We start from the raw sequence: 17,192 nt of genomic DNA on the forward strand, positions 1-17,192 counted from the left end.
CAGGCAGCTGAAGGCACGTCGCCAATGGCGGAGCGATGGAAATTGGGGATGTGCAAGAGGCCAGAATTAGAGGAGTGCAGAAATCTCGGAGGGTTGTAAGTGCACGGAAGGGCAGATTCAAATAAATAGATACAAATCGGGAATTCAAGAGTGGCTGGTTCCACAGGAGAGTTAAATAACTTTTCACAATGCACCCCCAGTAAAACCTTTGCAGATAGCTTTCCAGTATTGAGTTAAAAGAGAGCAAGCTGATAAAACTAGTATTAACTCCACAGTGGGTGGAATATCATCTGAAAGTATATGGCAGATAGTGTTCTGGCACAATACATTTAGCTCCCATATTGTCACTTGCTGATAGCAAGGCATTGGCAAGTTACCCAATGCTATTTAGAGTACAGTATTTTAGACAAAACAATTTATTGGGCCATACAGAATCCTTTTTAATTGCAAAATGAATTTTACATGCATGGGACCCATGTCAGACTCATTAACATTAAAAAAAAAATCTCTGGGAATATGGGCGTCGCTGGCAAGGCCGGCATTTATTGCCCGTCACTAGTTGCCCTCGAGAAGGTGGTGGTGAGCCACCTTCTTGAACCGCTGCAGTCCGTGTGGTGAAGGTACTCCCACAGTGCTGTTAGGTAGGGACTTCCAGGATTTTACATAGAAACATAGAAACATAGAAGATAGGAGCAGGAGTAGGCCATTCGGCCCTTCGAGCCTGCTCCGCCATTCAACGAGATCATGGCTGATCATCCAAACCCTAGCACCCGGTCCCTACACCGACAGCCATCCCACTCAAGCCCTATCCCTGTAACCCCGTAACCCCACGTATTTAATCCCCCCTAACACTAAGGGTCAATTTTTATCATGGCCAATCAACCTAACCCGCACACCTTTGGACTGTGGGAGGAAACCGGAGCACCCGGAGGAAACCCACGCAAACACGGGGAGAATGTACAAACTCCACACAGACAGTCACCCAGAGATCATGACTTGGAAAGGAACTTTGAGGTGGTGGTGTTTCCATTGCACCTGCTGGCTCTTGTCCTTCTAGGTGGTGGAGGCTGCGGGTTTGGGAGGTGCCAGGCTCTGTTTAGTTAACAGCCAACCTGGTGAACTTGAGCACTCTGACTGGCTTATACTGTGGGATCAGATATCATAATCTAATCTATTTTAATCTTATTCTTTCACACCACAGACGTCGAAAGGAGTTCTTCCTCGGTTTTTCAGCAGCATAGAAAAACTAATTGTGACTTATGAGAAACCAAGCCAAGGGACGGTTGTGCCATTACTTTACCCAGTGGAATATAAAAGCTATAAAATCCGAAGCCAGAATGAAGGTGAGAAGAGTGACATATGTAATGTGCTCATGTTAATATAATTGACTCTATTATCTACAGGCAGGTACAGTGCTTGTTGCGATCAACCAGTGACTATGTCCATCTTTAAGAATGTCAAGGATAAACTCACATTTATACGGCGCTGTCAGATTTCTGATTTTTCTTTACCTATTTTTCCACAGTAAGGATCAAGATATTAATGAACTTAAACTGTGCTTTTATGTTAAAGCAATTAGTTAAAGTCACACAACAGCAAGGTCTCCAGGTTTATATTGGTTTTAAGACGGGGTGTATGAAACTAGCATCCTGGAGCCAATGGAAGATAATCTGCTGCTGCGGCAATTGTATTGATTTGAACTCAGCAGATGTCATTGTCAAGCTAGGTTAGTGGACTCCGTCCTTGGGGTGCAGCCATCGGAGGGGCTGAGTCCGTTAGTCAGTTGTGACTAAATACTGACACTGGAGTCAGGCATTTTAAAGAAAGGAACACAAACACTAGCAAGTCAGTTAGGCAATGAAGTGCTGTGAGAAATGAAAAAAAAAAGACAGGTGACTACAGAGGGAGTGGTTGTGCTCTGGGCTGCAGCGCAGGTTACAGAGAGATTATTCTGTTTAGAACATAAGAACATAATAAATAGGAGCAGGAGTTGGCCATTTGGCCCTTCGAGCCTGCTCCACCATTCAGTAGGAACATGGCTGATCTTCTACCTGAACTCCACCTTCCCGCACTATCCCCATATCCCTTGATTCTCCTAGTATCCAAAAATCTATTGATCTTTGTTTTGAATATACTCAACGACGGAGCATCCACAGTTCTCCAAAGACTCACAACCCTTTGAGTGAAGAAATTTCTTCTCATCTCAGTCCTAAATGGCTGACCCCTTAATCTGAGACTGTGACCCCCTAGTTCTAGACTCCCAGCCAGGGGAAACATCCTCCCAGAATCTACCCTGTCAAGCCACTTAAGAATTTTATATTTTCAGGTTAAGCAATGATGACCCACTGAAGTTGAGTAGAGTTACATGTTCTTTAATTTGTCGCATTGTGGGAATATAGGTGCACTGTTTGAACCAAGTGATCGTACCTGCTGTGTTGTATGTTTCAGCTTACTGTGGAATAAAGCAGCTTATGATTCAAACCAAACTCTGGGCGCGATCTTGCCAGCCCTGGGGAGGCGGGTTTGGAGGCAGGACTGCCGGGAAAATGGCAGAATCTGGGGGTGGGTGCCCATCCCGCCCCCAACCCGCCTCCGTGCCATCTTCCCAGGAGGTGGGTAGCCGACCCGCGCCGGGTCCCGTCTCCTTGGAGGCGGGAAGGGGATTAGTGCCATTTACCTGCCTGTTAACAGGTAGTTAACAGGCAGATAAGAGGATTATCCCCATTTTACCCACACAAGTGCGGGCCTCCCGAAGGCTGCAAACCCCGCCAGGGTCATCAAGGCGAGCAGTGGGTCTGCGGGGGTCGGAGGAGTGCAAAGGTGCGCTGTGAAGGTAAATGATGGGTGCAAATGTGGAGAGGTGAGTTGCATTCTCCAATGCAACAACCATCTAATTTCTGCTAAAGAAAGAGGTTGGATGAGTCTTGAATACAAGGACTCATCAAACTACAGAGAATGTCAGTGATTGACAGCTTCACAGAGCTGTCAAACAATGACAATTCACCTGTCAAAAATTTTTGACAGATGAAACGTCATACGTTGACGTTCTCTGTAACCGGCTTCCCCTTAATTGGCCTGCTAAGCCTGCTGGGTGGGCTTAACAAAGTCAATCAAGGGAAAATAGCGTGGGTTGGCCAGAAGTCGATGGAGGCGGGACTAAAACCCGACAAGCAGCAATCCCGCCTCCAACGCACCCCCATTGACAAAATCGCCCCCTTTGTTTCATCTATTGCTAACTTGACAATGACGCCTTACTCAGAGCGAGTGAAGAAACGCATGTGCAAAAGACATAAGGATCCAGTCTAGATTGCAAGGGGAGGAGGATATTGTTCCATCTATGGGTTTTGCTATTGGACCAGCCACATAAATACGGTGGCAACAAGAGCAGGTCAGAGGCTCAGTATTCTGCGGCGAGTGTCTCACCTCCTGACTCCCCAAAGCCTTTCCACCATCTGCAGGGCACAAGTCAGGAGTGTGATGGAATACACTTCACTTGCCTGGATGAGTGCAACTCCAACATAACTCAAGAAGTTCACACCATCCAGGAAATTGGATATTAAGAGAATCAAGGGATATGGGGATAATGCAGGAAAGTGGAGATGAGGTAGAAGATCAGCCATGATCTTATTGAATGGTGGAGCAGGCTCGAGGGGCCGAATGGCCTACTCCTGCTCCTATTTCTTATGTTCTTATGACAAAGCAGTCCGCTTGATTGGGACCCCATCCACCACTTTAAACATTCACTCCCTCCACCACCGGCGCACCGTGGCTGCAGTGTGTACCATCTACAAGGTGCACTGCAGCCACTTGCCAAGGCGTCTTCAGCAGCACCTCCCAAACCCGCGACCTCTACCATCGAGAAGGACAAGGGCAGCAGGCGCATGGGAACACCACCACCTCCAAGTTCCCCTCCAAGTCATACACCATCCTGACTTAGAAGTATATCGTCGATCCTTCATCGCCGCTGGGTCAAAATCCTGGAACTCCCTCCCTAACAGCACTGTGGGAGCACCTTCACCACATGGACTGCAGCGGTTCAAGAAGACGGCTCACCACCATCTTCTCAAGGGCAATGAGGGATGGGCAATAAATGCTGGGCCTTGCCAGCGACACCCACATCTCAGGAACGAACAAAAAAACCAAGTAGATACAGGGCAATGTGAGTCAACTACCATCGAAGTAAGATGCTCAAACCTCTTATGAAAGTGATTGATGTTATTGAACCCTTAAATGTATCTATGGAAGATGTGAATTTGTAACAGGCACCTTATCACATCCTTCTCCATTTCTCAAAGTGCTTCACATTTAATCAATTGCTTGTGTAGTGTAGTTATTGTTGTTATCCGGGCAGCCATTTTATGCACTGTAATGTCCAATAAACAGCAATGAGTTGAATGATCATTAATCTATTTTTTAGTGGCGTTGGTTAAAGGCAGAACTTTGGCCAGGACCCCTGCCCTTCTTAAATAGTTATCCCTAAAAAGGCAGACAAGAGCTTGTCATCTGAAAGACGGCACCTTTGGCAATGCAGCATCACCTCGGTGCCTCACTCGAGTGTCAGCCTAATTCCATATACTCGGTTCTTAGAGGGGCTTCATTACTCAAAGGTGAGCGTGGTACCAACTGAAGCAAGTTGACACTAGAGTAAAAGATAAAAGTAAAAATAAAATGGCAAATGCTGGAAATACACAGCATGTCAGTCAATATCTGTAAAAAGAAAAGGCAGGTTAATGTTTTGGGCATAACTCTTTTTGTCAGGGTTATATCTAAAAAGTTAACCTATATTTTTTCTATTCAGATGTCGACTGGCCAGCATTTTCTGTATTTGTTTTTATTTTTGACACCATAGAGTTGTTTCTTATCTTTCTTATGTTTAGGGCTCTAGGGGAATCAAAGGATATAGGGATAGTGCAGGAAAGTGGAGATGAGGTTGAAGATCAGCCGTGATCTTATTGAATGGTGAAGCAGGCTCGAGGGGCTGTATGGCCGACTCCTGCTCCTATTTCTTATGTTTAACCGATATGGATGTCATACTCTCTCCCTGTAGAGACACACCCAAGTCCAGAAAATTTAGGTGCAGGTTGGCAAGAACCGAGTATTGCTCGAGTTTGTCCAGCTAATACCATGCAGCATATCAATGCAGAGCAGCCTGCTGTTTGCCCAGTTAGGACCTCCGTACTTGTCATGACACTGGCTTGCAGGTTTATCCAGTCTAGGAAGAATCCCAACTTCAGGTGTACCCCCCCACCTCCCCCCATTGAGGAAACATGTTGGTTGGTCAATCATCAGCTGTGTCCTGTAGTGCTGTGGGCCTGCTTAGCTCAAGTATCAGATTATTGAGTCTGCCACTTGGCTTGACTTAGTCTCAATGTTCCATCAGCTGTTGGCTTTGCCCTCTTACTCCCCCCTCAAGGAGGATAGTCAGTTGACGAGCACCGATTTGGGCTCTCACTAGGTAGATAGCAGGTGCCAGGAGCTACTCAGAACATGGTAACATAACTCACCATAAAATGTGACCACACCTGGAGTACTGCGTACAGTTTTGGTCACCTTATTTAAGGAGGGATATACTTGCATTGGAGGCAGTTCAGAGAAGGTTCACTAGGTTGATTCCTGGGATGGAAGGGGTTGTCTTATGAGGAAATGTTGAGCAGCTTGGGCCGGTACTCGTTGGCGTTTAGAAGAATGAGAGGTGATCTTATTGAAACATATAAGATTCTGAGGGGGTTGGACAGGGTAGATGCTGAGAGGATGCTTTCCATCGCCAGGGAATCTAGAACGAGGGGGCATAGTCTCAGAATAAGGGGTCGCCCATTTAAGACGGAGATGAGGAGGGATTTCTTCTCTCAGAGGGTCGTGAATCTTTGGAATTTTTTACCCCAGAGAGCTGTGGAGGCGGAGCCAGTGAATATATTCAAGGCTGAAATAGACAGATTTTTGAGCTATAGGGGCGTCAAGGGTTATGGGGAGCGGGCAGGAAAGTGGAGTTGAGACCAAAATCGGATCAGCCATGATCTCATTAAATGGTGGAGCAGGCTCGAGGGGCCGAATGGCCTACTCCTGCTCCTATTTCTTATGTTCTGATGTTCTTATGTGTGAGTGCATTGCCACCATCCTCCATCTCCCATCAAACAGTTGTTCCACCATTTGGAGGTGCAGAGTTTCAGCAGCAACCAGTTGCCTCTCTACAGCCCACTAATAATAGGCACCAAACCCCGGATGTATGAGCACATGTTTTCAGCTGCTTGACAATGTCTTCCAGCAGTTGTCAATCCAAGACTTAGTTTCCTCATCAGCTATATGATGGACATCGACCTTCAGCTTGATGGGAGGAGCTATTCGATACAGTTTGCAGTGTGCCAGCCACTTTAATTTTCTAGATGCAAAGTTGAATGAGACATGCCAGGCTTCCTTATTGGCAGCTGTTTAACCCAGGTCATCATGTAAGAGGGTTAAAGACAAAGGGCTGGATTTTCATTCAGCAGTCGGGAAGGAGGCGGGACTACAACGTTTGGGTTTTAGTCCCGCCTCCATCGACGTCCGGCCAATCCACGCGATTTTCCCTTGATTGACCTTGTTGAGCCCGCCCAGCGGGCTCAGCAGGCCAATTAAGGGCCACCCGGCAACAGGTGACGTCACAGACTGAAATTTCATCTGTCAAGACGTCTTGACAGATGAAATATCAGTGTTTCACAGCTGTTTGAAGCTGTCAAACACTGACAGTCTGACTTGTAACCTGAGTCCTTCTACGCAGATTCAGTTAGAACTCTCACCGGCACTGAAAGCTGCAGGCTGTCACTTTTGACAGATCGCAGCCATTTTGCTTTCAGTGCCGGCTGAGTGATGGACTCCCGAAGCCTAGAGAAAGGAAGGCTGTAAAGGTAAGTACAGGTAATTTAAACTTCTTTACACACTTTAGACACACCAATCACACTTACCTTTGCACTTATGCACCCATCACTCACCTGAACACCGACATCGCGACCCCTCCAAGTCCTTCAACCCGACGGCCCGCCTGCTCTAACCTGGCGTGGTTTGGAGCCGTCGGGAATCCCACACGACACCCCTCAAAATAGGGATTAGCCTAAAAACTGCCTGTTAACTACCTGTTAACAGGCAGTTAATTGGCACTAATCCCTTCCCGCCTCGGGTCGGTGGGTCTCAGTGCGGGGTGGGTACCCACCTCCTTTGCAACTTACGTGGAGGCGGGTTTTGGGTGGGATGATGTCGGGACCCCCGAATTCGGGATTTTAGCCCCCCGCACGCCTAAAAGCCCGCCTCACGGCACACTGAAAATCTAGGCCAAAGAGTTGTGCTCACTGTGAGGCTGATTCCACCTCCAGAGATTAGCGTAGGCTGGAGCTTTCAACAGCAGCCACAACGACAACTTGTATTTATATAGCGCCTTTAACGTAGTAAAACGTCCCAAGGCGCTGCACAGGGGTATTGTAAGACAAAAAAACTCCCCCCTTTGACCACAAATCCACCTCATGGTCTGGTCCTGGATCTCGCACATGGACCGAAAGAAGCCCCCCGCCTCCCCCCCCCGTTACATGCCTGGGAGTTTTGAACCATGAAGGGGGAACTGTTTTGGACGCGTGTCTTATATGCCACATTGGGACTTTGCTGGTATAGGTTCTGAACGTGTGGAGGGGTAGTTATGTACCAAATGGCTCGCAGTACTTTCTATTCTCCAAAGTCTACAGATTTTTAAATCCTAAGCTGTTGATATCAATCTGGACTTCTTGATTTATCGCCTCGTCTCACCTGCACTTTGTACATCTTGCTGATGTTCAGTCTGTCTATACCTGATGCTGACGCTGGATGCTGAAAAAGGTAAAGAGCTTCATTCTGTTCGTTCATAACTTACACTTTGATGAGCACAAGAATAAAATGTTCAAAAGGAAAAAAAAAGGCCACAAAAGAAATCAACTACGTAATGACACATTGTAATTTCCTTTTATCTGATATAAGCCTTTAGGACACAAATGAGGCTAGCTGTATTATGTTTGTGATGAAGCAGCTGGAACACGCTCACTGCCTTTACTACACGCTCATTAATATAATTGTAGTTTCTTTCCTTGACTTTTGACCACTGTAAAAACAAAAGGGGACGCAGGAACAGAGACCTGGGGGTGTACGCACATAAATCTTTGAAGGTGGCAGGACAAGTTGAGAAGGCTGTTAAAAAAGCATACGGGATCTTGGGCTTTATAAATAGAGGCATAGAATACAAAATCAAGGAAGTTATGGTAAAACAAAAGCAAAATACTGCGGATGCTGGAAATCTGAAATAAAAACAGAAAATGCTGGAAATACTCAGCAGGCCAGGCAGCATCTGTGGAGAGAGAAATAGAGTCAACGTTACAGGTCATCGACCTGCTGAGTATTTCCAGCATTTTCCGAAGTTATGGTAAATCTTTATAAATCACCGGTTAGGCCTCAGCTAGAGTATTGTGTTGAATTCTGGGCACCACACTTTAGGAAGGATGTCAAGGCTCTGGAGAAGGTGCAGAGGAGATTTACCAGAATCGTACCGGGGATGAAGGAATTGTGGAGAGACTGGAGAAGCTGGAATTGTTCTCCTTAGAGCAGAGAAGGGTAAGGGGGCATTTAATAGAGGTGGTCAAAATTATGAGGGGTTTTGATAATAGTCGATAGGGAGAAACTGTTTCCATTGGCAGGAGGGTCGGTAACCACAGAACGCAGATTTAAGATAATTGGCAAAATATCTAGGGGAGAAATTATGAGAAATTTTAGTACACAGCAAATTGTTACGATCTGGAATGCACTGCCTGAAAGGACGGTGGAAGAAAATTCAATAGTAACTTTCAAAAGTAAATTGGATAAATACTTGAAAAGGAGAAATTTGCAGGGTTCTGGGGAAAAGGCAGGGGAGTGGGACTAATTGGAGAGCTCTTTCAAAGGCACAGGCATGATGGGCCGAATGGCCTCCTTCTGTGCTGTCTGATTCTATGAAAACATGTAGCTGTGAAGCTATCACTCTCGGAGTGAGAGCACACTATATGGTTATGTAATGAATGAATTATCACATTCACATGAAGTTCCTGTGTTCTCTATTTTAATGAATGCATTAACCTGTTTAAAATAAACAGGCTAATGTCCATTAAGATAGCAGCAGATGAATTTCACACATTGCTAATACTGACAGCACACTTTCAAGCTCTGTGTTTTGAGCTTGGGAGGAGCTGTCCTGAAGATTTCTGTGGGATGACGATGACACTTTTGGGGGAATTTTCCGGGGGTTCGGTGGTGGGTTGGGTGGGAAATTTTTTTTTGACAGCAGGTCGGGACCCTGCTGTCAACCCACCGCCATGCGACTTCCCCAGATGTCGGGTCTGTCAGGGCTGAACATTGGAAGGGAAGAGAACCTCCCTGCGTGCTGTGACTTTCTCCATAAGCATATGGAGGGAGTTTTGGAGCGTCTGGGTGCAGCCGTGCACCTTTGTGCAGCGTTTGTCAGTGTTTGTAACAGCTCAATGCTGTAGAACACTGACAGCACAAACGTCAAAATCAATGTGGACATGACCCCTTTAAGGAAACCGGCTGATGACGCGTCATCAAATGAGGTCATTAGACCCGCTTCCTTTTAATTGGCCAGCAAACGCGCTGGGCGGGCTTAACAAGCCCAATCAATGTAAAATCATTCTACACAGCGGGCTGGAGCCAGCAGCGGGGTCAAGACCCACCACCGACATCACCCGCGGCAGTAGGGCAAATCGCAGCCATTAAGACCAGATTACTGCCACCGGGTTTCTTTGCCTGTTGACTGCTAGTTATTGCTAAAGCCACATTACTTCACGGTAATTGTGAAAAAGTCTAAAATGGCAGAAAAGCATTTCCATCAAGCCCTTCCTGTGTGTCAAAAGGAGCAGAACGGTTCGAAAACTTGGCAATAGAAAAGGCCTTTTGAAGTAACACCCCAAATCTATTTGCTTATTGCTTGAAGCGAACAAAATGTTCAGCAGCTTGTCGAGTGTTTGGGGGAAAAATTCGGTATCACCACATTTGGGGCGCCATTATTGGCAGGGTGCAAAGTTTAGCGCCTGGCGCTAATTATCGCCTCCGACAGCAAACTTGGCTTTTATCGCCCCTGGAGGTGATTGGAGCGCTAAATCAGGCGCTACACACCTGTCTTAAGGCGCTAAGGCCGAGGAGCGAGGCGTTACCTCAGAGGGCGGGCGAAGCTCATGTGATGTCAGTCAGCAATGGAACACAGACACAATGGCACCGGCCAGCTCTTAAAGGGGAGGGTCGATCTTGCTCTCCATCCACATCCTGCTCATTGCAGCCTTGAATCTCGGCCTGGGGAGACTTGTACATCAAATCTGCTGGAAAGAACAATGGAGAGTGTTAGATCCGTGGTTCAGTGGATAAATAATTACACGGATGCTGTACATAAACAAATAACAGGTCTTTACTGGAGGAGGGTCATCTCTAGACTGGGTTACAGAGGCATGCGCACAGCTTATATACCGGTGTGGTTACTGCCGGTACTACAGTACACAGGAGCTGTAAAAAGTAGTTCTGACTTAAAGCACATACACTACAGAGAGACCCAGGGAAAGAGCTCACAGTGCAGCCCCCACAGTCTCTTCTAAATCGATGCAAGGAAGGGCAAATCAAAATGAACCTGCAAAGTACTGCTCAGTACCCAAAACTCCTTCACACAGCGTTGAACCTCTCCAGAAGTCTCTCTCTCTCTCAGAATGCGTGGTGCAAAAATGTCACCAACAAAAAAAGGCAGGAAGTGGTCGCCTTTAAATAGCGCTCCCCCAGTCCCTTTCTGACTGCAGAACGCACCCCTCAACCTGTCGTTGCTAGCGGCAGGCGATATGACAGGGGGCGCCACTCAATATCTGGTCCGGGGCGCTACCAGGGCGTTGCGCACTCGACTGAGGTCACGATCTGCCAGCGCAGGAGATCGTGGCGGTAGTGTTTAGCGCTGCCGCAAAATGTCTAGTTAATTTCACGAGAGGCGCAGATATCGCCATGCCCGGGCGCTAGTTGCTTTGCGCCCCTCTTAAGGCGCTAACGGGAGGCGCAACCAACTGAATTTTTCCCCCTTTGTCTCTTCAATGATCCTACAGAATCACTTCAGGAAACAATTCTATAAATTTGGGTTCAACCCTCCTGCTGTTAAATCCAGCCCACTTGTAATTTGGAATTGGAGGAAAAGCATGCAGTGGCTGTTGTCTTCTAAGCATCAGGCACAAAGGGACTGCATGGTGTTTGAGGCCTTGTTGGGTATCGTAGGGTGTGTCTGCAGTGGCTCCCACACATGAGGAGATGCATGGAGGAATGTCTTGACTGGGGCCACATTGGCTACCTCAGGGCGTGTCTGCAGTGGCTAGGGGGAGGCACGGTTAACGGAATACGCGGTGGAGCGAGTGGAGGTGCCTTGTGTTCATGCTGTCTACTGTAGGTTCTCCCAAATACCGCTGAATTTATTTAAGGCTGCATATAGTGACACCACAAGTCCTGGCCAGATAGGAGATGATTGGGTATTTCCCCTGCCAATCGCACCTGGAGACTGTGCTGCTGTAAGTGACTGGGATTAATTTTACATATTATTACATAGAATTTACAGCACAGAAACAGGCCATTCGGCCCAGCAGGTCTGCGCCGGTGTTTATGAGTCATAGAAACATAGAAACATAGAAGATAGGAGCAGGAGTAGGCCATTCGGCCCCTCGAGCCTGTTCCGCCATTTAATGAGATCATGGCTGATCATCCAAATTCAGTACCCTGTCCCTGCTTTCTCCCCATATCCCTTGATCCCTTTAGCCTTAAGAAATATATCTAACTCCTTCTTGAATATATTTAATGAATTGGCCTCAACTGCCTTGTGTGGTAGAGAATTCCACAGGTTCACCACTCTCTGGGTGAAGAAATTCCTTCTCATCTCAGTCCTAAATGGCTTACCCCTTATCCTTAGACTGTGACCCCTGGTTCTGGACTCCCCGCCATCGGGAACATCCTTCCTGCATCTAGTCTGTCTAGTCCTGTTAGAATTTTAAGTTTCAATGAGATCCCCTCTCATTCTTCTAAACTCTAGCAAATATAAGCCTAATCGACCCAATCTCTCCTCATACATCATTCCTGCCATCCCGGGTATCAGTCTGGTGAATCTTCGCTGCACTCTCTCCATGGCAAGAACATCCTTCCTCAGATAAGTCTCCTCCCACCCTCCTTCATCTAACCCCATCAACATATCCTTCTATTCCTTTCTTCTTCATGTGTTTATCTAGCTTCCCCTTAAATGCATCTAAAGACCATAACCAAGCAGGGGTCAGTGCCTTCAGCGGAGGAAGAGAAAAAAAGATAAACAGAACCTTGTAATTTTTCCCACCTGCTAATAAAACCTCAACAGACTCAAATGACAACCTTGCTGTGCTTATCAGTTCATCTATAGATGTTAATCTTCATAATAGCACCTGATAACAGGAAGTTTGTGTTCAATGTTAAATTTTGGGGCCTTTTTGTCCTTTTTACTCTAGATATTTTTGGTTTCTGTGCTTCAGATTACTTGTAGCTGAGCGTACACTCTGTACATCATCAAGAGTGTTTACATATTGGACCTCTTAACAGCATCAAGCCCTCTTGCCCATACTGCAATCAAAGTCGTTTTCAGACTACATGTTGCTGGTGTGCTTGCTCTATCTCACAGGGTTAAACTGGACAAATAAACAATAGGAAAAAAGGGTTTTAGTAAGTCGGGGGATGCTTCAATTTTTGCACATGGCCTAGTTGTGCTGTGACTGCTCAGAAAATGGAATGAAAAATAACCCACTTAAATCAATGACCGTCTCTTGGTCTCACTGGCAGCTCCGTGTATCTATCTTTTGTCCCCCCCAGATGTTCTCCCCTCCTTGAATGGAATCGATGACCCTTTGCTGGGTTACGGTGCTGCAGGTGTTGGTAGCTCACCAGTATCTTGCCCAAGTGTCCACCTTTCACTTGTGAATCCGAGCAGTGATGGTTAGTACCCTTTTCAATTGCGGGTGTCCCGAGCATGATCCTGTCCTCACCTAACGTTCACGATGCACTTTCCAATCGTCATCACTTGGCAACGGTCACGGATGGGAACATGGGCTGATTCCCCCCCCCCCGGCCTTCCCTACACCAGGGATACTGAGACCAAAGGTAGCACCTCAACCATTACTCTGGGTGAAATCAGATACCTCAGCAAAGATCAGTCTCCAGAGCTGGGAATCTTCTGGTCTATATGGCTTTGTCCCCACTGGGCCATGGGGAGAGCATGTAGTTACGTTTTAAGACTAAGGGGATGAGATTGGTCTTGGGCAATAGAGAATTGACAGTCCGTTTTGGCGGGCTGCAAAACCGGCTGCTCATTCGCTATCGCCCATATTGCGCCACCGCCCAAGACCCATTTCTCCCCCTTAGTCTTTGAATATAATTACATGCTCATCCCCATTGGCAGTTAACAAACGTACAAGTTCCAAAAGACATTCAGTACTCAAAAGGGTTAATCTGCGCCGTTTCATTTCAGTGATGTGTGCCAGTGGCATAACACTTGCTCTGGGTGTTATTTTTTAGTTGCATCGTGGAGCTTGAGCATTCTGCACTGCAACTGGAAAAAAAACGAACATTTTCACTCAAAAATGATCGAAATAGTAAACAACCTTGTAATGAACAGGCTGTATGGGGGTAATACTCACCCCCACTCTAACTAGAATGAAACACTCTAGAATCTGATAGAAAGCTTTCTACCTTTCATATGAGTCATTCTGAATTTTTGACTCATCGTGAGATTATAAGGTTACTTTGCAATGTATGAAATAACAGTACTGTGAATATGAATCTGCACCATGGGTGGCCTCTGGATACAGTAAGCAAGGTTGCGATTGTGGCAGGTTTTTGATGTAGGGTGTCAGAGGTGCGAAGCTCTTTGCCACTGATTGTTGGGACATGAGTATATTCCAGTGATTGCCCCCAGTCGGCCAGGTCCTGATCTAAGTCACGCGATCGAGGAAGGAAGCATTGAATAGAGGGCAGGCCCCAAAAAAGGAGGGAACATCGGAGACTGAGGTACCCTAGGCTGGCCCCACACGGCTCTTACCAGCCTAGTACACTGTTGGCTGCCAATTGGGAACATGATATTGGCCTGCCAGCTAATCTCAGACAGTGCCACTCTCCAAACAGCTGCCACAAAGTGTGCAGGAAAGGCCTGGGCAACTTATTATTGTGGGTGTACCTACACCATATGGACTGCAGTGGTTCAAGAAGGCGGCTCACCACCATCTTCTCAAGGGCAATTAGGGATGGGCACTAAATGCAGGCCTAGCCAGCGACACCCACATCCCATCAATGAATAAAAAAATTTTTTTTTTAATCCTCCGATCTATCCTTCCTTCCCCATAGGAAAGCTGGAAATCTGAAACAAGAATATAAAATACTTGAGACGTCTTGGGTGGAAACCAGTTCTGACAGCCTACACCCAAGACATTAACCTGCCTTTTCTCTTTCTGATGTGTGTGTTTCCAGCATTGCCTGGTTTTTTTTTTGTACTTTAAAATGAGTTGTGATTGAGATGGTAGCTGCCCTTTGTTCTAGCTGTTGAATTTTAATTGCGGCCTGGCACAGATGCATTTGATCAGAGCAGGATCTATGGCATTCCCTCTTGTGCCCAGTCTGTGATGTGTGTCACAGCCAGGCATACCATTGGCACGGGAAGAATACAAACCTTCACAAAGCACAAATCACAAAGTGACTTTCAAAAAAAACCTTTCAGAGGCCAAAAAATTACTGTTACTTGTAAGCCACATCTGCAACACTGGAGGGTAAATAGTTGTGATGCAGACCTAAGAAATGATTCACAGTTCATTATCGTGAAATTGTACGGCCACAGTAAAACAACACAAAATTATCTTTCAAACCAGTTACTGCCTGATGATGACAAGGACTTTAATGAGGGACGAAGGATTTCTTCTCTGCCATTTGCTTTAGCACTTACATTCATGTAATTCCCAAAAGTAAATAAATGAAATGCTTTGTAAAATTTTTGCACTCTTTGATGTGGAGGATGCTAATGCTCTTCTGCCACTCAAAAGTCAGCCCGAGTACAATGCTTTCAGTAAAGTTATCAACAGGAGGAATTTCATCCCTTGACATCAAGCACCCTTATCTCAGTGCACCACGGCCCATGGTTGAAGGCAGATTAAAAGCTACCTTTATGTTATCCCTAGAATGTGTCTTACCTACACCCAGAAGGACACCCTGTACTGCACCAGTGAGGGAGAGTGACAATTTGTGCTGAGCTAGGGTGGTTTTACACTGTGGATTCACACTCAAAAGAACTGGGATAAGACTACCCAAACTGATTTCACATCGGACCCTTATAGGCAACAGAGAGAGGAAACTTTAGTTCTATAAGTACGGGGTTCGGCTTGGGCTTGATCTGAACTTGGGGCCTAGTGGTATATTAGCCCACGACACCACTCAGTTACCCAGTGTTCACAATTATTTCCGTTTCCATCTGTTACCCTTCTCAGTAGGAGGCTCTGGCCTGTAGATGCTGTCGGTGCTGTTCCTGGGTCAACCTGGTAGAGAGGCATGCCTGAGTGGTGCAGGAAAAGAGACCCTGCACCCAACCAGGATTCCCTCTCTACCTACCTTGCCTGACAGGTTGGCTAAGTTACTTCTTCTGTGAAGTTCAAGTGCAACTCAGTCAACACAGGGATTTCAGCTCAGATTTTGATGACAGCGATGTTTTTCTTTTTTTTTTTAAAAACGCCTCCCTCAGTTTTCCCTTGCTACCACTATCGAGTGGCTCTAAGCTGTTTATTTCCCCAATTTCTTCCCCATCTGTTTTGATGGTGCTAGCTCATGGTGGGGTACAGTCCAGGAATGTCAAAGTGGCCAGTTTTCATGTGTGAACCTTCACAGCAGCAACTTTGCATTTTTATTTGTTTAAAAAAAATCATTGTAGGGTTATGGGCATTGCCAGCATTTATTGCCCACCCCTAGTTGCCCTTGAGAAGGTGGTGGTGAGCCGCCTTCTTGAACCGCTGCAGTCCGTGCGGTGAAGGCACTCCCACAGCGCTGTTAGGGAGGGAGTTCCAGGATTTGGCCCAGTGACGATGAAGAAACGGCAATATATTTCCAAGTCAGGATGGTGTGTGACTTGGAGGTTGCAGATCTCTGCAGGAAACTATACGGGTGCACATTGATGTCAATCTTGCACCACCTTTATACCTTCAAAAAGTGCCTGTTGGGAATGGGTTTGATTTTATCAGGGAATTATAGGCAGCACTGATTTTACTTTTTTTTTAGCTTGAATCTATGCAGAAATGGGTTTTCTCCGGGTGCTCCGGTTTCCTCCCACAGTCCAAAGATGTGCGGGTTAGGTTGATTGGCTATGATAAATTGACCCTTAGTGTTAGGGGGATTACATACGTGGGGTTATGGGGATCGGGTGGGATATGTGTCGGTGCAGGCTCGATGGGCCGAAATGGCCTCTATCTGCACTGTGGGGTTTCTGTGATTCTGTGTGAAATGGATAACAAAGCAGCAATAAAGCTGCCATGTGTGATCTATCACAGAAAACAATGGCTTGGAAATTCGAGCACCCACAAGTAGCAAGCATTTAGTTCCCTTGTGATCGGAAATGAAAGTGCAACAGTTGCAAATTCAAATGGCAACCTTAACAAAAAAAAACATTTAAACCCAGTTCATATTTAGCACGCACACAGAAACATAGTTTAATTTTAAAAAGCTAACAAGTTAAAATTCACTGAAAACGAAAATAACATTCATACGATTGCTGAATTGCAAATTGAGGCCACAAAGATTAAACACAACAAGATGCAAATAAAACAAGAACAAGGGAGGTGCCGTCTTTCGGATGAGATGTTAAATCGAGGCCCCTAGCGACTGGTAGAGGGGAACGGTTCCCAGTCGCTGCGGGGCGCGGGGGGCGCTAATTAAAGGGCACTCTTCCTGCAGTAGAAATGGCAGCCATTTTGCAACACTCCTTCTTTGTGAGAGACGGATCTTTGCAGAGAGACAAAGGTAGAGAGCTTTCTGGTTTGGCTCAACATTCGCACAGGCACTTGTGGCTTCAGACCACAGTTTTGCACTTGTCTTTAACTTCAGAGCCATAGCATTGATTGGAAACATATAATGGGTGCTGCAATGGGTGCAAACGT

At 46.3% G+C, this 17,192-nt stretch overlaps 1 protein-coding gene across 1 annotated transcript in view; it reads left to right on the forward strand.

Moving 5' to 3' along the window:
• LOC147112079 (SH2 domain-containing protein 1A-like) overlaps positions 1-17,192 on the forward strand; it is an 89,728-nt gene that overhangs the window by 61,950 nt on the left and 10,586 nt on the right. The window contains exon 3 of the mRNA XM_085999598.1: positions 1,202-1,343. Within this exon, the coding sequence (XP_085855724.1) occupies positions 1,202-1,343 (142 nt within the window). The remainder of the gene's footprint in view (positions 1-1,201; positions 1,344-17,192) is intronic.

The sequence above is a fragment of the Somniosus microcephalus genome, chromosome 10 (genome assembly GCF_052327205.1).
Source record: "Somniosus microcephalus isolate GS21.2 chromosome 10, FLI_Smic_1.0, whole genome shotgun sequence".
Taxonomy (NCBI): Eukaryota; Metazoa; Chordata; class Chondrichthyes; order Squaliformes; family Somniosidae; genus Somniosus; species Somniosus microcephalus.